The 23119-nt window shown below is 43.7% G+C and overlaps 1 protein-coding gene across 2 annotated transcripts in view; it reads left to right on the forward strand.

The window, feature by feature from the left end:
- The window catches only part of ARID1A (AT-rich interaction domain 1A), a 74574-nt gene that overhangs the window by 19788 nt on the left and 31667 nt on the right, over positions 1–23119 (forward strand). For both annotated transcript variants that reach the window (XM_021095630.1, XM_021095631.1), the window contains exons 2-4: positions 6320–6532; positions 8394–8846; positions 10533–10649. In XM_021095630.1, coding sequence (XP_020951289.1) covers positions 6320–6532; positions 8394–8846; positions 10533–10649 — 783 coding nt within the window. The remainder of the gene's footprint in view (positions 1–6319; positions 6533–8393; positions 8847–10532; positions 10650–23119) is intronic.

The raw sequence follows: 23119 nt of genomic DNA on the forward strand, positions 1-23119 counted from the left end.
AGCCATGTGTTTCTCACTTCAAGGCGTTCCACAGGAAAAGCCTTTTCCTGTGTTTGGCTCTCAGTGGGCGGTTCCCAGCTTACTGTACTGGGACTCAGCAAGCAGCAGGCGTGCACGAGAGGGATCACAGTACACTGGCCCCCTCCCATTCCACCTCCAGTGCTACGTCACCACAACACAACCACTCGCGCTCTCATACTGTTGGTGTCATTCATTCGGTGCCAAGATTGCTTTAAAAAATTCCCTTGGCCCCAGTTCAAACAGGAGTACAGCTGGGATGTGTTAGATTTTAGGCAGTCTGCCCTCAATTTGAGATGAGTTATAAATAGCAGTGCCGACTTCCTTAACTACCGCTCTCTGAGGTAAAATGCAGGTTAATTACTGTGGGAATCAATTAGGGGGTTCTTTCGGTTAAAGAGCCAAGGATGCTTTTTTTATTGTTATTATTAAAAGTCATACAACAAATCTGGCCAGGAATAAATTGGAAGCACAAGGAGTAAGAAATAATATTTTATTGTCCAAAATCCAAGATTATGGCTCTAGGTTTCTAATGGCCTTAGCTAGTTGGCATTTAGGGTGATATAGGACAAGTGATAGTCGGGACTTCTGCTTTCTGATGGACACTTTTTTTGGCAGTCCGCCCATCCCTCTAGTTGTGTACTTGCTGGTTCTTGGGTGCTAAATCTGGCTCCTCAGGTTTGCATCCTGGTTACTTCCTTTATGCATCTTTGGATTGGGACTGAAGCCTTGAGCTTTCCCCATTCAGACTTTAAAGAAGATTAACTTTCTCTTTCCTGGTGCCACTGTTATGTGGTGTGGTGCATTTTGGTGAACAGAATCTTTCACTTGCAAGTTGAAGTCCCTGGCCCTGTCTTCTCTGCTCTCTTCTCAATCAGTTGTGATCAGAAGTTGGAGGATTTCAAGTTTAGGGTGTTGTATCTCAGCAGCCTTTATGGTCTTTATGGCTTTTGGTGCAGTAGGAGGTTGTGAGGGATTCCATTAACCCTCTTGTCTGGAGGGGCTTTTGATGCCATTTGCTTAAAGCAGGGGAACTCTGTGCACGTAGTTAGTCTGTAAGCTGTTTGTTCTGAATATATTCGGAGGAACCAGCCTACTAGGCATCCTTGCTTTGATGCCCTTAGACTGCCTTTTTTTTTTTTTTTTTTGGTCTTTTTGCCATTTTCTTGGGCCGCTCTTGGGCTGCTCTCGCGGCATATGGAGGTTCCCAGGCTAGGGGTCGAATCAGAGCTGTAGCCACCAGCCTACGCCAGAGCAACAGCAACGTGGGATCTGAGCTGCATCTGCAACCTACACCACAGCTCACAGCAATGCCGGATCCTTAACCCACTGAGCAAGGCCAGGGATCGAACCCACATCCTCGTGGTTCCTAGTCGGATTTGTTAACCACTGCGCCACGACGGGAACTCCATAGACTGCATCTTTTGATGCATTTCATTTGGCAGGCAGTTTTGTAACACGTCTGGTGATCTGGAAAGGGGTAAGTGGTGAGTAGAAATGGGAGTTTTCTTATGGCTTTTTTCTCCTTTTTTAATTTTATTTTTTATGAACGCAGGAGAGTGTGTAGCAGGGGGTCCGACTTTCCTGATCAGGGAGGCAGCATTTTCCTCTCAATTATGTGTCTTCGTGGCAGAGCCTTTGCTTTTGAAGTGTAATCACAGTAATCTATTCCTGTGGTTTCCCATTGAAAGGATTTCCTCTCCATCTTTTCCAGAGTGGAATCTCTGGCTCTTTGGTGTTTTGGTGTGTCCCATTCCCTGCCCCTTTCTTGGTGCTTGCAGACTGCTGATGCTGGCTTTTCTATCTTGCATGTCGCAGGAATTTTTCTGGTCTGAAATTGCTACTTTCCATTAAAACAGATTAGTGAAGATATAAGGTCCCTTTTTTTGTTGTGAAAGATTGGAAGATGGCATTGTATCTATAATGCATCTATAACTGCAAATGACAAATCTTTCACAGTGGTTTTCAGTGTCAGAAGTGTGAGTTAAGGTCCCTGCCCACCTCCCTTTCTGATAATGAGCAGATGTTCAACTTTGACATGAGACCAGAGTAATTTGAACTGAGAATATATTTTGATTCGCTAAGCTGTATATTCTGTTGATTATAACCCTTTGGTGAAAGGAAGGAGTCAGAAATCTGATGTCCAGGAAAGAGAAGTGTCCTGATTTCATTTTTAGAATAAGAATTTCCTTATCATTTATATTTAGTCTGCAAGGAATTTCTAAAGTTAATGGCCTGTGTTAAACAAACAAACAAAAAAGTTAATGAAAGAATCCTTGAACCCTTTATTAACTAGTGGCGTTGTAATTGAGCAGTTCTCTATGGGGAGTATAGGCTCCCTGATGTGAGAGAGGAAAAAGTAACTTGCCTTTAGCTTTTTGTTTTTGAGCTCTGTGTTTGGGGTTGCCTGTGTGGTTTAATGACCTCTTTGGTTATAGGATGGCACATGAGATTCTTCTCAGAAGTGTGTGCTCATTCTTCCTTGGCTATTTGTTCTACCCTTCCCTCTTCCTTTTCAGTCCAGTTTCCATTTTTTTCCTGCCCTGGAAGTCAATGACCTGGTTTAGGAATGCCCCTGGATCCTTGAATGATTCTGCATTGGCTACATTGTTTGACCTGAGCTTTCTCTCATAGTATCTCCTACTCACTTGATACATCTAAGTTAATGACCCCTAATTCTATGCTTGGGGCCTTTGTAGGGACTTTGAAAATAAAGTACCTGATTTCTGACTTGCCGGGACAAGTAAGTGCTAAACCTATAATTCTGGCTGATTTTACAATAGGACATTTAGAAATATGCTAAAGAAGTGTCTTCAAAGTGGCTTCATGTGAAGGGTTTCTGCTTGTGGAAGCCATCATGGACAGGAGGCCAGGGCAGGGTACCATGGCCGTAGAGCTGGACATGTGGGAAGTTTGGCATGAAGCTGAAGAATGTGTAGAATCAGAGTACACTGTGGCAGACTTCAGAGCCAGGCAGAAGCCCTATTTATTTTTATTGATAATGGCAACTGTTCATTGGGCATTTAAGTACCAGGCACTTTATAACGTATGTTATATGCATCTTAGATAAAGAACTGATGTATTTGAGGTCAGGCAATGATAGAGTTTGGATTTGAACCCAAGTCTGTTGGTTTGCTGTGTTATTTGCTCTTTCTATTTGATACTGTACATGATGTAGTAAGTAGGAATTTTGGAGCTATTGTTGAGCAGGGAGAGGAAAAAATGATTCAAGTATTGCTTTAGAACTATGTGGTCCAGTATGATAACCACTAGCTACAAGTGAAGTTAATTAAAAGTAAATAAAAATCAGTTTTTCAGTCACACTAGCCATATTTCAAGTACTTAATAGTCACACAACACAGAAAATGTTATTGGGCCAATGTTTTTCTAGATCACTGGTTCTCAGCTAGTAATGTATATTAGAATCATCCAAGGATCTGAAGGGGCTTGGTTGGAGGGAGCTGAAGTCTTTCCAGACCCACTAAATTGGAATATAGGGAGAGGGCCCGGTATTTGTAAAGCTTCACAGAAAATTTCAATCTGTAGCCCTGGCTAATAGCTATTGACTGTTCTAGAAGTTCCATAGTAACCGTGGTAATGACTGTCCCTCATGTGCTGTGGGAGACCTAGACAGACTGAGATACCCAGAGTGGCCTGGACTCTGTTTGGTAAATGTACTCTCTTCACCCGGGGGCCACATGGACAGCTGCAGTCTAGAATGAGATGAGGATCTTGTGGTTATATGTGGCGTGATGTGGCCATGTGAGCCTCTGAACTCTGTAGGAGAGAATGGTGATGTTTTGGCTCCATTGCCAGGTGTATCTAAGGACGACTGCATGCTGTTTATTATTCACTAGTCTGGTTATTGAATTTGAACTTCCTAAATAGTCCCAAAAGAATCCACGTAGTTCCAAAGCTACCATTGGGAACATTATGGGAGTTTCTGATACAGAGGCAGGGCTTGGGCAAAAATTGTTTAGTTATGATTGTTGGAAACAGCACTTGAAATAATATTAATATGTAGTAGGAGCTCCTGTTGTGGTGCAGTGGGATCAGTAGCATCTTGGGAGCACTGGGACGTGAGTTCAATCCCCGACGGGCACAGTGGGTTAAAGATTTGGCGTTGCTGCAACTGCAGCTCAGATCTGATCCCTGGCCTGGGAGCTCCATATGCCTCAGGGTGGCCAAAAATTAAAATAATGATAATATTAATATGTAGTGGTGATTTGGGACACCATTTTACTATGATTCTTACAGTTTAGAAACTTGGAAGGTGTTCTCATCATTGTTACCTTTTAATCTGAGGTTTCAGCTGCAGCGTAAGAGAGAACTTTGCTTCTGCTTTTTTTCTGTTGATATTTCAGAGTAGTCTCTGTGGCTTTTTATCTTATCCATTTTCCTCATGACAGCTCAACTTCCTTTATCATAAAACACTTAGGTAGTACTCTGCCAAAAAAAGAGAGAAATACGTACAGACAACCAATTGATCTCCCCCCCCTCCCCCCGAATTTGGAGGGATTTGTGTTCTTTTGTAAGGTTGTAGAATAACAGGAGCTCTCGCTATGGTGCAATGGGATTGGTGGTGTCTTGGGAGTACTGAGACCTGGGTTCAGTCCCCAGCCTGGCACAGTGGGGTTAAGGATCGGCATTGCCACAGCTTCAGCTTAGGTTGAGACTGTGGCTGAGATCTGATCCCTGGCCCAGGAGCTCCTTATGCTGTGGGGCAGCCAAAAATGGGGCGGGGGGGAAGAGTTATAGAATAATAGAACTGGAAGGGACCCTAGGTGTAATCTAGACCAGTGCTGCTTCAAGTGTGGTGATCCCTGGACCAGCAACATCAACATCACCTGGGAGTTGTTATAAATGCATATCCTGGACCCAACCCTGGACCTACAGAATCAGATTTTGGGGTGGGTTGCAGCATTGTGTGTTTTATCAAGCCCTCCAGGTGATTTAGATATATTCTGAGGTTTGAGAACCACTGAATTCCTTAATTTGAAAGTTTATGATATTCAGGTCCAGAGTATTAATATCTGCTCCCCATCCCCAATTTAAGATTCAGTTTTCAAGTTTTATGTTTTCCAGGCCTACTTTGCAACTTGGGTGTATCTATTTAAGATGCCTAGAGACAGTCCCCTCTCCCCTCCACACCACCAATAGATGTAGGTAGGCATTTCTGGCAGGGGAAAGTGTGCTGGGGCTCTGTCTTGTGTAGCTCTAATAGGCTACAAAGTTAGGTCAAAAAGTGATATGAATTGATTGATCCTGTTGCACCACAAAGAGCTGAGTGATACGTTTGTAGCCAAAACCTATGAATGGAACTTTGAGCTTTCATTATTCTGTCTTTTTTTTTTTTTTTTTTCCTTTCCTTTTTAGGACTGCACCCATGGCATATGAAGGTTCCCGGGCGAGGGGGTCAAATCGGAGCTACAGCTGCTGGCCTACGCCAGAGCCACAGCAACACGGGATCTGAGCCATGTTTGCAACCTACACTACAGCTCATGGCAACGCTGGATCCTTAACCTGCTGAGCGAAGCCAGGTATCAAACCCGAAACCTCATGGTTCCTAGTCAGATTTGTTTCCCTTGTGCCACGACGGGAACTCCTCTATGTCTTAGATGTAAGTTCTACCCTCCTTGCACCCTCAAGCTCTTGAAAATTAAAGGAGGTGATCTTTCCAGTTGATTTGTACAAGGCTCTAAGTAAATTCAGGGTCACAGTTTCCTTAATGGCTGTAACGTAGCTATGTTACCCATTTGGAAGAAAAAACAAATTTAGGTGCTTGTGCTGTGGTGCAAGTGGGCTATGGATGTGCAAGGAAATAAAAGATTCCACTATTTAAGAATAAAAACATCTAGATGCTTGAGTATTTAAATTCTCAACCACAGTATTGAAGCATCATTTTTCATGTTCTTGAACAAGATCATGACAGAGTATAGCAGCACCATCCCCTCCCAGCTAAAGTGCCTTTGTTCTGATTTCCTGCACCATAGAGTACATCTGTTCGTTGTTCCATACTTGGCCTGTCCTGTGGATCTCAAGTAGTACCACACTTACAAAATAGTATATAGCTACAAGATGCTTTCACAAACTGGTGGTATTTTCCATGTTACATTTGACAAACTCAAGGTTCTGAGGAAAGGTTAAATGATTTGCCCAAGGGGTTACTGGGTCTGTACCATTACTTTTTCATAGTAACTGTTTCTCTTTGTGGCATATAGACCTATATGCTTAGGTTTGTGTTCTCATTGGTCAGAGGCCATCACAGCTTCAGGTTAATAAAATGCTCTTTATTTTGTAGCCATCCAGTCCAATGGATCAGATGGGCAAGATGAGACCTCAGCCATATGGCGGGACTAATCCGTACTCGCAACAACAGGGACCTCCATCAGGACCGCAACAAGGACATGGGTACCCAGGGCAGCCGTATGGGTCCCAGACCCCACAGCGGTACCCAATGACCATGCAGGGCCGAGCGCAGAGTACCATGGGCGGCCTCTCTTATGCACAGCAGGTAGATGGTGACTCCAATTTCCTTAATCCTTGTTGTTGTCCAGGATCTGATCTTGAGCTGTAGAATCAGAATGTGTCTTTGGTTTCCAAATGTCTTGAAAGGAACATAGGCCAGCTGAATCTTAGTTACAGTATGCTACTTAAAAGGCCAAGTTGTGGGCACCATTGCATGTATGCTCAAGGAAAACTGGTCCCTGGCAGGCTCTGCTTATCTGTCTTATTCTGTGACCTGGCTGGCCTCCTTGTACTCACTGGTAATCTCTGAAGGAAGTGGGAGGCAAGAAAGGCAATGACTGAGCACCAGTCCACTGCTACAAAGAAAAGTCATTCCTACCATGTGCTCTGGGACAGAAGGCTTGCATGTTTCTCAAGGCTTTCAACATATAGCTGTGTGGTTTAAAACAAATGTTTAGGAGTTCCCGTTGTGGCGCAGTGGTTAACGAATCCGACTAGGAACCATGAGGTTGCGGGTTCAATCCCTGCCCTTGCTCAGTGGGTTAACGATCCGGCATTGCCGTGAGCTGTGGTGTAGGTCGCAGACATGGCTCGGATCCTGTGTTGCTGTGGCTCTGGCGTAGGCTGGTGGCTACAGCTCCGATTCGACCCCTAGCCTGGGAACCTCCATATGCCGCGGGAGCGGCCCAAGAAATAGCAAAAAGACAAAAAAAAACCAAAACAAAACAAAAAACAAAAAACAAATGTTTAGGGGTTAAGGATCTGACATTGCCACAAGCTGTGGTGTACGTCTCAGATGTGGCTTGGATTTGGTGTGGCTGTGGCGTAGGCCAGCAGCTGCAGCTCCGATTCAACCCCTAGCCTGGGAAATTCCATGTGCTGCAGGTGTGGCTGTTTAAAAAGAAAAATAAATAAAATAATGTGAATGTTTAGGAGTGGTGGCTCAATGGGTTAAGGATTCAGCATTGTCACTGCTGTGGCATGAGTTGTTCAATCCCTAGCCTGGGAACTTTTGCATGCCACAGGTGTGGCCAGAAAAAAAAATGCATGTTTAGAAGGGACTAGGACGACTAGGTAGCAGAAAAGGAAAGATTGAGGAGTAAAGATGCTAACAGTGCTGTTACGAATGTTAAGATTTTCCTCCTCTCCTTGTCTGGCCATCCACAGCATTATCTTTTTATTGTCATTTTTTGTTTTGACAGCACTTTCTACAATTTATCCTTGAGTGATAATCACACTAAAAATGGTGACGGATAAATATAAAAACCTAAGACTTTAAAGTATGCCCTTAAATACAGTCACTTTTTTTTTCAATGAGAAAATGGAAGAGAGTTGGGTGGTTATTATTGGTCTTTTTTTTTCCCCCTACTTGCCAAACATATCCACAGTACCTAGAGTGGTTCCTGGTACAAGCAAGCAAGTAGGCTCTCAAATACTTTTTCAGGGAAGACTAAATGAAAAAGAGAAGCACGGTAGTTTAGTCTTTGGCATACCACCTAGATTACTAAACTCTAGGTTTTCAGGTGGATTAGGCAGGTTGCTGTTGACTATTTGTTGTGGCTAGGATACAGATTTCTAGCACTTATAAAGACAGAATAGGCTATGATAAAAAAAGAGTAGGCTCATTGGTGAAAACAGCTGCTCTTGAACTAAGCTGTCCAAATATTAAATAGTGTAAATTTTCTGTGGATGAGTATAGTCCTCTTGTACAGGTAACCAACTGGTAACCCAACTTGGCTGTCCTTTCTGGCTCAGTTTAACAGGGTGGGTAGAAAACCCTAGGCCTTCTAAATGTGAGGCTTGGCTTGCCTGCTTTCTGTATTCATCAGGTAAAGCTATTTCAGGACATAGCTTCTGATAAACTACCAGAAGTATCAGTGCTAAAAGTATCCTTTTCTTTCCTACAGATTCCTCCTTATGGCCAACAAGGCCCCAGCGGGTATGGTCAGCAGGGCCAGACTCCATATTACAACCAGCAAAGTCCTCACCCCCAGCAGCAGCAGCCACCCTACTCTCAGCAACCACCATCCCAGACCCCTCATGCTCAACCTTCATATCAGCAGCAGCCTCAGTCTCAGCCACCACAGCTCCAGTCATCTCAGCCTCCATATTCCCAGCAGCCATCCCAGCCTCCCCATCAGCAGTCCCCGACTCCATACCCCTCCCAGCAGTCCACCACCCAGCAGCATCCCCAGAGCCAGCCCCCCTACTCACAGCCGCAGGCACAGTCTCCTTACCAGCAGCAGCAACCTCAGCAGCCAGCATCCTCGACGCTCTCCCAGCAGGCTGCGTACCCTCAGCCCCAGACTCAGCAGTCTCAGCAAACTGCCTATTCCCAGCAGCGCTTCCCTCCACCACAGGTAAGATGCCCCTTCCTCTTGCCCTTCCCTGTGTGTGACCACAGACGGTTTGGGGGTTGGTGTCATAAGAACTTTGCCATCCAGATTGGTACTCTAATGTGCACTTAAAAACCAATTAAAATCTGGGTAAACATGCTAACTGGATTGATTGAACTAATAAAGGCATAACTGCATAGAAACCTGTAGCTCTCCTTATTGATAAAGTAGGGCAATGGAAAGTTGCATAGACTAATAAAGATAAGGGGGCTGATTTTTTTTTTTTTTTTTAACTTAGCATTCAGAACTTGAGCATCCAAGTGAAGTTGGGTTTTTGGGGTTTTTTTTGCTTTTTAGGGCCGCACCTTGGCATATGGAGGTTCCCAGGCTAGGGGTCGAATTGGAGCTACAGCTGCTGGCCTAGACCACAGCCACAGCAATGCCAGATCCAAGCCACATCTGCAACCCACACCATAGCTCACAGCAACACCGGATCCTTAACCCACTGAGCGAGGCCAGGGATCGAACCCACAACCTCATGGTTCCTAGTCGGATTTGTTTCCACTGTGCCACAGTGGAAACCCCTGGTCTTTTTAAAAAACAGTCACTTGGGATGCTGTATTATACATTCATTCCAACTGCCGTTCATTCTGCTATTGCTCAAAATATTCTGGACCCCTTCATTTGAAATTGCCATCAGAGCTGACATTACATCCTTTAGAATATTCTCAGTGGTGGTAGCAAATCCTTTTATTTTTTTGAGACTGGATTTGATTTTGGGAAATATCAGATTTCTAAAATTCATTTATTGCCATGTCTATGAACAAGGTAGGTGATAAAGTCTAAAAATAACAATTTGGGCTTTATTCTTTTAAGAGCAAAAAGAGGAGAAATTACTGAGTGATGATAAGTCCACTAAAGATTTTGTTCATTGGTGGCATTGTTGGAATAATTTTCTCATCCCCAGGTGTGTCTTTAAAGGAAGCAATATTCTTTTTTTTTCTTTCTTTTTTTTCTTTTCTTTTTTTTTTTTTTTTTTTTTTTTTTTTTTTTTTTTTTTTTTTTTTTTTGGTCTTTTTTTGTCTTTTCAGGACTGCACTCATGGCATATGGAGGTTCCCAGGCTAGGGGTCGAATCAGAGCTGTAGCTGCAGGCCTTTACCATAGCCACAGCACTGCTGGATCCGAGCCGTGGCTGGATCCGAGCCGTGTCTGAGACCTACACCAGAGCTCATGGCAACATGGGATCCTTAACCTACTGAGCAAGGCCCGGGATTGAACTGAATCTTCATGGATACTAGTTGGGTTCATTAACCACTGAGCCCACGACGGGAACTCTCCCGGAAGCAATACTCATTTTAATGCACAGGTTCTAATGTGAGGATTTTTTTTTTTAATTAATTAGGCTCATTCCTTGATAAATATAATTTGTAGTTAGCCAGACTTTAGCATTTATCCCCAAGGAACAGCTTTCTGTGGGTGGTGATAAATGGTTAGCAGTGCCATCAGAAAGGGTTTTATGTCCACTTTTGATGCTCTTGAGAGCCACAGTTTGTATTTTTCTGCTTTTGGATAATATTGTGTGTGATTGGGCGATCATTCACACCCAGCTTCCCCTGTGTAAGAAAGTCCCATAGCTGTTTCACCATGAAGCAAGCTTGCCTGGTTTATTAATACCAGACTCTCACAACTTTTGTTTTTCTTATTTTAGGAGTTATCTCAAGATTCATTTGGGTCTCAGGCATCCTCAGCCCCCTCAATGACCTCCAGTAAGGGAGGGCAAGAAGATATGAATCTGAGTCTTCAGTCAAGACCCTCAAGCTTGCCTGTGAGTATTTCTGTCACCTTCTAAAAGATGATGGGGGGAGGGGGAGTTCCTGCTGTGGCACAGTGGGATCCCAGGTGTCTTGGGAGCCCGGCCTGGCACAGTGGGTTAAGGATCCAGCATTGCTGCAGCTGTGGCTCACATTGCAGCTGCAGCTTGGATCTGACCCCTCATCCCTGGCCCAAGAACTCCATATGCCAAGGGGGAGCTGATAGATAAATAGATAGATAGATAGATAGATAGATACATACATACATACATACATACATACATAGATACATAGATAGATAGATTAAAGATGATGAGGGCAGAGAGGAAAGCAAAGAAAACCAGTTTCTGATTGGATGTTTTGATGATATTCAGCTAAATGAACTATTCCTTGAATTCAGGCTCAAAAATCTGAAAGGAATTTATAGACCGGCCTTATTATTGTTTTGGTTTCCTGCCCAGGGAAGAATATGTTTGTGATCTCTAGAGATCTAGACACTGTTTAAAGTTTGTTTTAAATCTTGGGCTCTTAGGTGTGGGCTCAGGTGAAGGACAGAGAAGATGGAGATGGTAGAAGCACTGTCTGCCCTCCATCAAAGTTGAAAGAAGCCTCACTTTTTTTTTTTGTTTTGGGTTTGTTTGTTTGTTTGTTTGTTTGTTTGTTTGTTTTCGCCACGCCCTAAGCATGCAGAAGTTCTGGGGCCAGGGATCAAACCATGCCATAGCTTTGGCTTGAGCCATAGCAGTGACAACACAGGATCCGTAACCCACTGCTCCACCAAGGGAACTCCTTTGGGTTTTTAATCCTACTTTTGAGGGCTTAATTTTTTAGTGTTTGTCTTAGTGTTTAGCTAGAAGACTGTGGAGTGCTTTCAGCATGGATTGTCACATTGAGCATGGGTGGAGTAAAAGTGGATGTTCTAGTTGTTGTTTTATGTGAATAGGTGCTTTTGTCTAGTATAATGCTTGGTGCCTAGACGCTCCCTCTCCCTCGCTTGATTAGTGTTTATAGAATGGACTGACTATCCTGAGAAAGGCGATATGGTCCGCTGATTAAGAGCTTAGGCTCTAGAGTCAGAGTTCCTGGGTCTGCATTTTAACTCTGCCACTAATTCTCTAGCCTTGGGCAAGTCACTTAACCTCTCCATACCTTAGTTTTTGCATCTAAAGTAAAACCGAAAGTGGAGAGATTAGCATTAAATAAATTAGTATGAGGAGAGAGTTCTGGTGTTTGTAGGCATCCCATGAATGTCAGCTGTTATCATCATCATCTTAGAGGGCATGAGGCCTGTACTTGATACTCAAAGGCAGTTAACACCAACTATTTAATAGTAAGATGGTTCTGGAGACATTTACTTTTAGTCTTAGGTCTGCCACTGCTTGTGGGCAAGTTACTCAGGCTGGGCACAGGAATAAAACGGGCTGCTCTGAAATCTAGTAAGACTATAGGTAGCAAATGCTTCATTACAAATCTGGCTTCAGTTAGGAAGTGGAAATTCAGCCATACATGCCCAGATAAGATTCTTTTGAAATTTTGATTCTACTTGGATTTGAAGCTTGTCTCTTTAGTTATTCTGACTTCAGAGAAAATGGTTTTTTGAATCTCTAAGGAATAGATAGGAGGCAGGAACTCACTTCATCATGAAGCCTCCATGGCTTCCCCTGAAGATCTGTGCACCATAACTTTAGTAGGGCAAGGTCTGTGGAGTCCCTCAGCACCTGTAATTCAGGCTTCCCAGGCTGGGATGAATAGCCATTGTCAGATGGGATTTCTGAGACTGTAGACTTTGTCAGCTGAGGAATTGGGGGAGGAAGTGTCTGAATAAGACTGTCACTCTTTGTTCCCTTCTCATTAATGTCTGTTGCAATCCTCTTCTGCATCCTGAACTTCATTGGAATGTGCTTTTTAACCTGATTCAGTCAGAAATATATGACTACTACCTCATCATATACGGTCTATGGGTAAATCTAGGTGAGGTACTGTTGTAGCAAGAACCCTAATTGGTGTATTTCTTTCAGTGCTCTAAGTTGCTCCTCATAGTAAGTTTCTACTTATTCCTAGTGACCTTTTGATAGAACTGTATTTGATAGTTTCAGTCCTGAGAAGCCTAGCGTATGTATATTTGCATGTCTTCTAAGGGCTTGAAAGTGTTACACTGTTCAATCCAAGAGCTAGATCTGATCTACTGAGGTGAAGATGCTGGTAGCCTCTTAGGCCCAGGGGAGGGTTGTTCCTGGGCAGTCTGTCACAAGGAGCATTCTCAAATTCAGGCTTCTACTATAGATTCATCCAGATGGGTCATTTGCTCTGTAGTAGAAGCTCCATGTGGGAGGTGGGCTGGCTGGGTTATTGGCATCTTGTTTGTTGAATTGCTTTTTATTCCTCTGCTACTTGGACGAAGAAACAAAAGGTGGTTTATTCTTTGGAATTTTGGTTTGATGCTAGATTTGCCTAGCCAGGTTGGGTTGCACAGCTGATGAAAAGAGTCAGGATTCCCTGCAAGGAGCCCTCTCCTGCCTTGCGCTGCTGTGTTAAGGGAGCCCTAGGTTCGCCAGTGTATCCCTCCACTCAGCATATGTTTGTGTTTGACTCTGGAGCAGATGCTGTGCTGACTGGAGGGCAACTCCTCCAGTTTTCACATCCCCCTTTACCCACTTAGCCCTAAAGGCATTTTGATTGAGACCCTTGATTTAAAGACTCAGCAAGGCTTCTGATCCTTATTATTACAAAAATTAGATTTAGAGGAGTTTTTGCTCAGCTATTAATGCCAAACCATTTAGCTACTATTATCCTGATTATGTTAACCCTCTATTTAAAATCTCAGTTATTTTTCATTAATCTTAGAATAAAATCCAAAACCTTTAATATTACCAAAGCTATTCCCCCCTCCCCTTTCTGATTTAGTAGGTTTGGAGTGAGGCCTAAGAATGTGCGTTTCTAACAAATTCTTAATGCTACTGATGCTGTTAGACCAGGGGTGATACTTTGAAAGCCTCTGCTTCATCCTTTTTTGCTCTCTGCCTTCTCTCAGTTTCTTTTTTTTTTTTTTTCTCAGTTTCTATAAGGCCGCTTGCCTTCCCTGCTTCCAGAAGCCCTTTGCACGCAGTCTTCCCTTTGCCTAATATACTTTTTCTCCTAACTTTTCTTGCTCATATTTCAGACTACATCAAGATCTTTTCTTCAGAAAACCCCTTCCTAATCAAACTTCAAAACTCAGCTTAGGAGTTCCCATCGTGGCTCAGCAGTTAGTGAATCCAACTAGCATCCATGAAGACGCGGATTTGATCCCTAGCCTCACTCAGTTGGTTAAGGATCTGGAGTTGCTGTGAGCTGTGGTATAGGTCACAGACATGGTTCATATCCTGTGTTGCTATGGCTGTGGCGTAGGCCATCTGCCACAACTCTGATTCGACCCCTAGCCTGGGAACCTCCATATGCTGAGGGTTCGCCCCTAAAAGAGGGGGAAAAAAAAAAGACAAAAAACTCAGCTTAAGTGACTTCTGTGATGCCTTCACTGACTAAAGGCAGTTTTTATTTTATTTGCTTTTTTTTTAAGGGTCACACCTGCAGCATGTGGAAATTCCCAGGCTAGGGGTTGAATCAGAGTGGTAGGTGCCGGCCTATACCACAGCAACGTAGGATCAGAGCTGAGTCTGTAACCTATACCACAGCTCACAGCACCATTGCTTCCTTAACCCACTGAGCAAGGCCAGGGATTGAACCTGAATCCTCATGGATTCTAGTTGGGTTCGTTTCTGCTGAGATACAGCAGGAACTCCTATTTTACTTTTTTAAAAGCCTACAATATTTAAGACACATGAAAAGGTATAAAGAATAATTAGATTTCTGGTACCCATCTTTTGAAACCAAACCTTGCTGACACAGGTAGAAGCACCTTATTTATATAGCCCTTTAGAATCACTTCCCTATCCTTGTACCTAGAGAGGCACAATCTTGCATCCGAGGTTTTTTTTTTTGTCTTTTTGCTATTTTGTGGGCCGCTCTCACGGTATACGGAGGTTCCCAGGCTAGGGGTCCAATTGGAGCTGTAGCCACCAGCCTACACCAGAGCCACAGCAACGCGGGATCTGAGCCGCGTCTGCAACCTACACCACAGCTCACAGCAACGCTGGATCCTTAACCCACTGAGCAAGGGCAGGGATCGAACCCGCAACCTCATCGTTCCTAGTCGGATTCGTTAACCACTGCGCCATGACGGGAACTCCGCATCCAAGGTTTTTTCACTCCATGTTGCTAGAGCATTTTGTTGATACCTCTACCTAGTTGAGTCTTTTCCACTAGACAGAAAGCTCCTGGAGAATAGGCATTGTATTATTGACCTCTGTGCCCCTGATACCTATCACATGATGACCAAACCAGTGGTTGTCTACCTTTGCTGCATGTTAGAATTACCTGGGGAGCAAATAGTCTTTGAAACCAATGGCCAGGGTTTCACAGAATTCTGATTTGTTTGATGTGGGGTGGGTTTGGGCTTTGGTATGGTTAGAAGCTGCCCAAGTTGATTTTGATTTATAGCCCCAGTAGAGATCCACTAGTCCAAACTGTGTCAGGTTCCTTTCATTAATAATAGACTGTCTTAGCACTGATGCTTCTTGTCAATGCTTATCTCAAGTATAATTTCAGTCATTATTTAATGCAGGCTCACTGAGGGCAGACTTGCTTTTGTCTTGTTCATTGCTGTCATACTCTGGCATGTACTAGGCTCCACCTCGTCGAACAAATAAACCGGAGCAGATTCATTGATTATCCACGAAGTGTATGGCTGACGGGACAGTTTGACCATGTTACCAGATTATTGTTTTCACTTGCCTTTAGAGCAAAGGGCACCACACATTGTTGTAGGATGACCCAAACTTCATTTTAGAGAATGGATTAGAGTTCCCACTGTGGCATAACAGGTTAAGGATCTGGCATTGTCTCAGTGGCAGTGTGGGTTCTGTCCCCAGCGTGGTGCAGTGGGTTAAGGATCTGTCGTTGCCACAGCTCTGCCCTAGGTCGCAGCTGTGGCTTGGATTTGATCCCTGGCCCAGGAACTTCGCTATGCCATGGGTGCAGATGAAAAAGAAAAATACAAATTAAAAAAAATTAGAGGTGTTCCTATTGTGTCTCAGTGGGTTAAGAGCCTGACATAGTGTCCCCAAGGATTCAGGTTCAACTCCTGGCCTTGGTCAGTGAGCTGAGGATCCGGGGATGCCACAAGCTGCAGAGTAGGTTGAGGATACAGCTTAGATCTGGTGTGGCTATGGCATGGGCTCCAACTGCAGCTTCGATTGGACCCCTAGCCTGGGAACTTCCATATGCAGCAGATGTGGCCCTAAAAAGAAAAAAAAAAAAAAAAATAGAGGGTGGGTTGATTTATCTGTGCTTACTGACAGGTGGTCTTAGGAAGAAATAGGGTTAGTATTTGTCATTATCTTGTAAAAAAATATCCACCATTTCACCTTATGTTGAGATTCTTATATGAGCAAATCTCGGCATGTTATTAAATCTTTAGTTTTCTTTATTTGGGAGCAAAAGCTGTAAGGGGCTCATCTGAAAATTGGTGTCTGACTTTTGATTATAGTCATTTTTGAGAGTGACTTGGAGTTGCATCTTGAAAAACTACTATTTAAATGATTCGTCCAAGTGTATGTGGTTTCCTTGGAGTAATGACTGCTGCCCAAACTTTTCTTACTGAGGCACATCTGTAAATTTACATTTTAGTCTTGAAAGTGTACCTGGGATAGAGTTTCCATTTAGTGGTAGAAAATGGTTGTATAGGATTGAAAGCCTTGACCTGGAGAGGTTAGCTAGATCACTGCTTCTCAAACTTTAGCATGCATTAAGAATCATCTGGTGATTAATTAGTACACAGATTTCTTTCTTTTTTCTTTTTTTCTTTGCTTTTTTTTAGGGCCACACCTGTAGCATATAGAAGTTCCCAGGCTAGGGGTTGAATTGAAGCTGCAGCCACCAGCCTATGCCACAGTCTCAGCAACGTGGGATCTGAGCCACATCCACAGCTCATGGCAATGCTGAATCCTTAACCCACTGAGCAAGGCCATGAATCGAACCCACATTCTCATGAATACTAGTTGGGTCTGTTACCGCTGAGCCATAACAGCAATTTGCAGTATACAAATTTCTGGCCTCTGTCCAGGAAGATTTGATTCATTAGTTGTGAGGTAGGACCCAAGAACTTGCGTTTCTAACAAGCTTTCTGGTGGTGCTGTAGTTCTAAAGACCACACTTGAATAACAATGAGCTTTGGTAGTCCTTAGAAAAAGGAAGGAAAAATTACTAGATTAGATAGCCACAGTAGCAACATTAGTGGTAGTGGTGACTTATACTATAGTTTGAATCTTGATGATCAAGGAGAGGGCTGCGGGTTGAAAATGGTTGAAGTAAAAGACTTGAGAGATGGACTGCCTGCAGCTGCGGCCCCCTGCAGTTTATTCCTGGGTTAGGGCAGCCCCTGAGTTGCCAGCACTACCTGAGCTCTCTGTTGTGTGGCACTCGTCACTGGATCTCTTCTATAAGTTGGTCACCAAATTCTAGTCTGCCTCAGTAATGGCTTATTCTTTGTCTGTCTGTCTGTCTTTCTTTCTTTCTTTCTTTCTTTCTTTCTTTCTTTTTTTTTTAAAGGCCACACCTGCAGCATGTGGAGGTTCCTAGGCTAGGGTTGAATTGGAGCTACAGCTGCCAGCTTACACCACAACCACAGCAACACCAGATCCAAGCTGCATCTAGGACCTACACCACAGCTCACAGCAACGCTGGATCCTTGGCCAACGCAAGGCCAGGGGGTCAAACCCGAAACCTCACGGTTCCTAGTCGGATTTGTTTCTGCTGCGCCACGACGGGAACTCCCGTAATGGCTTATGAATCCTGTCCTTCCTCATTGCCTTTCAGGCCCCCGTTATCTCTCACCTGGTGTTTTGCTACAGAGTCCTAACTGTTCTGTTTCTTTTCCCTCCAAGTCTATCCTCAACATAAACACAAAAGTGATCATCTTAAAAAAATCAAACTTGGAAAGTTACACTACTGCTTTGTTTTGTTTTGTTTTTTAATGGTTACACCCACAGCATATGGAAGTTCCTGAGCCAGGAATTGAATCCAAGCCACACCTGGGACCTGTGCCCTAACTCCGACCATGCCGGATCCTTTAACCCACTGCGCTGGGCCAGGGATCAAACCTCCGCTTCTGCAGGGACCCAAGCCAGTGCAATCAGATTCTTAACTCACTGCACCACAGCAGGAACTCCAAGCTACACTACCGCTTTAAAACTTCTGGCTACTCATTGCCTATAGATTCAGGCCCAGGGGTGATGTGACAAGTTCCTTGTGATCTGGAGGATTGAGGGTATTTTAAAAAGAAAAAGAAAAAAAATATTCCCTGTCTCTGGAGTAAAACCTGACACAGTTTGCTGTGTTGTTAGAAGGTGGATAGGCATGAGACAGGTTGAACTTTGATGACTTCTCAGGTAACCTGGATTCTTAAGTCAGTGGTTCTAAATATGGTTGCAACCCTCAAGAATCCTCCTTTGTTTCACTAGTAAAATGGACAGAAGAATGTACGCCTGTATGTTACAACAGGTGTTGTCAGAGTTTGGTGAGGTCAGTGATGCATTTATGTCTAAATAATGGAAGACATCATGGCAGAAGTTTAGAATGAACTGGTTATGGGTGTATTGGGGTGGTTGGAAAGGAAAAGTACAGCCTGAGCAGAGGCTCAGTGGGGGTGGGATGCAGTATAGATGACAGTGGGTCAGGATCAGGCTTTCTGGGGTAGGGGGTAAGAGGAAGGAAAGGTAGATCACAGGGCCTGGGGCCCTGGTAGGCTAAGTAAGCCATTTGGATCTGATCTTACAGGCCTGCAGATGTGTAATATAGGCAATAACATGATAAAATGAATGTTGTACAAAAATGATCCATTGGTGTATAGTATGGTTTGAAAAGAGGGATAGTCTGCAAGCAAGAGGATAAGTTAAACTGTTGAAATAATTGTACTGTTCAGTGGAGTTCTGCCTCTTTGTCTCATTTACATAGCTTCTTACCCCTAGTTGTGAGATGCAGAGTAAAGAATCTATAGAACTGAGAATAAGTGGCTTCTACTCGCCAGAAAATTTAAGTCTTGATTAACTGGAGGAGGGGGAAGGGAGAAAGAAATCTCATTGACAGAAATAGAAAGGTTAATAGGAAAACTCATTTTTGAGGAGAATTTAAGTTTCATATAAGTTTTAAGTTTCATTTAATGTCTAAAAACAAATGCATAGACGCTTGTTGGAGATAGGCTAAAACTTGGGTAAGAGTGAGTCTGAATAGAGTTTGAGAGTTGTCTGCATAGTGGTTAATTATTAACCACTTCATTAAACCATGGAATGAAGTTAAACCATGGACTAGTTAAGCCTCACAGGCTATGCAACATGGAGAGAAGAGCCAAATGGAGCCCTGGACAATGCCTTTGGTCACTGAGCAGAAGTGCCCAACACGTAGGGGGGGAGAGATAAGAGGACCAGGATTATGTCATATTTCTGGAAGATAAGGAAGAGGCAGAGATGGTCTGCATAAAATTTATGTTTCAAGGAATATAAAGTTGGATGTGTCATGAAGTAGGTTATTGGGATCTTTCTGAGATAGGGAGAGGACCTGATTTCTGAAGGCCTGGGAGGAAGGAAATGAGCAAGCAAAGAAAAGGGATAAAGGTAAAGAGTGCTGTTGAAAAGCATGGAAGGAAGAGGCAGCTGAAATCAGCCTGAATTAATTCCTCAGCTTCATCTCAAGACCCACATGTGTATAAACCATATAGATATATAATGATGAAGATTCTGGCAGAATATTAGCAGGGTACAAACAGGGACATCTTTCAGGAGTTGTGAGAGAAGGGAATCAAGGGCACTGAGTTAGCTTAAAAGGGGCACTATATCCATGAAAAAGTCTTAGAGGCTGCTGTTGAAGATCTGGACCATACTTGTTTTCTCTGGTTAGGTAGGAGCGGAAGTTCTTGATAATCAGGAATGAGGTGAACAGGAATAGGATCTTCAATGTCAAATTATCTAAAGATATTCTTTTATCACTTGGGTTTCCAAGCCCTTCTTTGGATTTCACTTAACACCATAGTAGCTATTAGCATTTATGCTTTACTGCTGTGATGTTCTCAAACTCTTGAGAGCTTGGGTTACAGTGATCTGGAAAGAGGAAATGGGAGGGAACTCTTATAGAATCTGAATCTTAGAGGGCAAGAGTGAGGTCAGGAAAGGATCTACAGCCAAAACCAGTCCTCCTTGAAGGGCAGGAATTGATATGTACTGAGTTGAATAATCACTCCTATTTTACATAAGAAATCAAGAGTCAGAACTAGGATTTGAATCCAGTTTTCTCTGATGTCTCAGATGAAATATTTGCTTTAGCCTTCCGCTCAGCAGAGGAAAGACATGGAAAATGTGATTCTCTCTTAATGTTTAGCCAGAAGCTTCAACGCTTTATTTTAACATTGACTGGACTTGTCCTAAAAGAAAGAGTATATAGATGGATTTCCATTTCACTTTCGTCTCCCCAGACTTCTCTGTGATGGAAATATAAGATGAGTTATGAACTGAGGGACAGGCAAGAGTGGGGGAAGAAAGATGGCCAAATCTATAGGTCACGCCTTCTGAAGGAACTAACCAATTAGGGAATCACCTGCAACAGTGAAAAGTTGATGAGGAAGTTCCCACTGTGGCTCAGCAGTAACGAATCCATGAAGATAGATGCGGGTTTGATCCCCGGCCTTGCTCAGTGGGTTGAGGATCTGGTTGTTGTTGCCAGCTGCAGCATAGGCCCCTGACACAGCGTGGGTCTAGCATTGCTATGGCTGTGGTTGTAGGCTGGAAGCTGTAGCTCCGATTGGACCCCTAGCCTGGAAGCTTCCATATGCCTCCAGTGTGGCCCTAAAAAAAAGTTGATGAGAGTGGTTCTTTGCTTCCCTTGTGTTGGATGGGAGCAAGCCTTGTTCTGTGCGCCCCCCCCTTTTTTTATAAACAGTGTCCTGATTAATACTAAAACTTTAACCAGTTAGATCCTTGATACCAAAAAATTGTGGTCCATCATCTAGCAACAACAAATATCACCTGGGAGCTTGCTAGAAATGTAGATTCTTGGGCTCCACATCAGCTTTATTGAATCCAGTACTGTGTTTTTCCTTTTTTTTCTTTTTCTTTTTGGTCTTTTTGCCTTTTCTAGGGCCACTCCCACGGCATATGGAGATTCTCAAGCTAGGAGTCTAATCGGAGCTGTAGCCGCTGGCCTATGCCAGAGCCACAGCAACATAGGATCCGAGCCACGTCTGCAACCTACACCACAGCTCACGGCAATGCCAGATCCTTAACCACTGAGCAAGGCCAGGGATCAAACCCACAACCTCATAGTTCCTAGTCGGATTTGTTAACCACTGAGCCATGACAGGAACTCCTGAATCCAGTACTGTTAACAAGATCTCCACACGAATCGTGTGTCTTACGGTTTAGAAGCAAGAAGGGGTTAGACCCTGAGATCTGAAAGGTAAAATTTTTCAAATGAACTATCATGCCAGAGACTTTGGAATACATTTTACCAACTGTGTCTAATAAACCACTTGGTTTGTGGGTGCTCTGGGGGCCCTGACTCCCCATGCTAAAGTCCAGACCCAATTGTGGAGCCACGCACAGCTCCCAGCATACCTCTGCAACTTCATCTTTATCTGCTCAGGTACCTTAAGCTCCTCAAAACTCCTGGGTCTTTCTGCCCTTGTCATTTTGCTTAAAATGTGTGTGTCATGTCTGCTCCCCCGCCTTTTTAAATGCCCAGCAAACTTCTTCTTTCAAAACCTAGCTGTGAAATACCTCCTCTGGGCCTTCTTCCCCATTTTCTTCATGTTAGCCTAGCATTATGCTTGTACCTCTGCTTGAGCACGCTGGCCTGTGTCTGATGCCTATGTCAGGCAGATACTTAGCAAACCTTTGTTTTGTATCGCCTAGGTTCTTGCTGCCTACCTGAGCCTAGGAGCCAGCTTTCTATCATCTAGGATCATTGGGGGGCACAGGGTGACAAATTCTTTAAAGGCTTAAAAAACTGGTGCATTTAAAAGATTTTAATTTTACACTGTTTGTGTTACCTTTTGTCACATTTCATGGTAAAAGGAGGCGGGGCCAACGTTTTTTACCTAGGTTTTTGATGACTTATTTTTAAAAGGCGAGCAGAAATGCCGCTAGCATTCTGGTATCCAGAGAAGCTGGGCCATTCTGAGATTGGTGACCTGTTTTCTTTTATCTGTGTATCTGTGCTTGCTCCCCCTGAATTGTAACCCAGGTGCTCTCACAAAGTCTCGAAAAGGAAATCCCCACCCCCTCTGTCATATCTGCCCAGAGCAGCTTGTACCCTGTGCAAGTAGCCATCCCTTCTCTAAATCGCCAGTTCTCTGGCAGGGCTAGCCAATCTGCTTCTCCATCTTAGTCACACTGCTTCAGTCCTGATACTGCCTGGTGCCTGCTGGAGCCTGTGCTGCTTACAGCAGATTACTGTATGCTTGTTCCTGGGCCTGTTTCCTGTTTCTATTCTAGTTGCTCGTGGCTCAGCTCTGCTTCCTGCCTGTGTGTCTCACACAGATTCCTCCTGCTGGAACCTTTTGCTTTTTTCAGAACAACTTCAGTCTGAAAACTAACCTCTAGGGTGATGGGTCCTGGGCTCTGTTAGCCTACTGAGGACTGGTGGGAAGTACCCCGCCCCAAAGCATGCCACTTGGATCTAAGCTTGTTTTTCAGTTTGTCCTCAGTCCTGCTACAGGAAGTGGGTGATTCGTTACTTCAGCCAGAAATTGGTATAAGAAGATAAGCTGGGATCTTTTTGGGGCAAAACTTGTCTTTACTCATTAGCTATGCAGGCCTGTCAGGACTATGGTGCCTTGGTTCTTTCCCACCTGGAGCATATAAGCTTACTTTTCTGCTGCTGAGGAAAGCAGTTGGTACCCTTTCTAGCCCAAGCCCAGAGAATATTTATTTGGGATTGGGCAGGTAATGCTGTTATCTTCAGCAGGGCAAAAGTTTGCAGAGAATATATAGATGGAAAGGAAAAGCATGTGCTGATGCAGCCTTCCATCTGTGTGAGCAGTTCAAAACCCCCATCCCTGGCCCCCCTGAGCTTAAGAGTGGGAAGGAAAACATGCAAGAAGATTGTCCTGAACACATGTATGTGAAAGTTCTAGGCTTTCCCATCTTATCCATTTTCCCCAGAAGACTTTGACTTAGGGAATAAACTTTGTGAATGATTCTTTTCTTTCTCTGCTCTTTTGGGATCTTCTGATTATACTGTTTCAGATAGAGTGGTTCTAAGCTGAACCTAGGTCATACTAAACTCTAGGTGAATTTAATAGAGAGGAGTTCCCGTCGTGGCGCAGTGGTTAACGAATCCGACTAGGAACCATGAGGTTGCGGGTTCGGTCCCTGCCCTTTCTCAGTGGGTTAACGATCCG

The sequence above is a fragment of the Sus scrofa genome, chromosome 6 (genome assembly GCF_000003025.6).
Source record: "Sus scrofa isolate TJ Tabasco breed Duroc chromosome 6, Sscrofa11.1, whole genome shotgun sequence".
NCBI lineage: Eukaryota > Metazoa > Chordata > Mammalia > Artiodactyla > Suidae > Sus > Sus scrofa.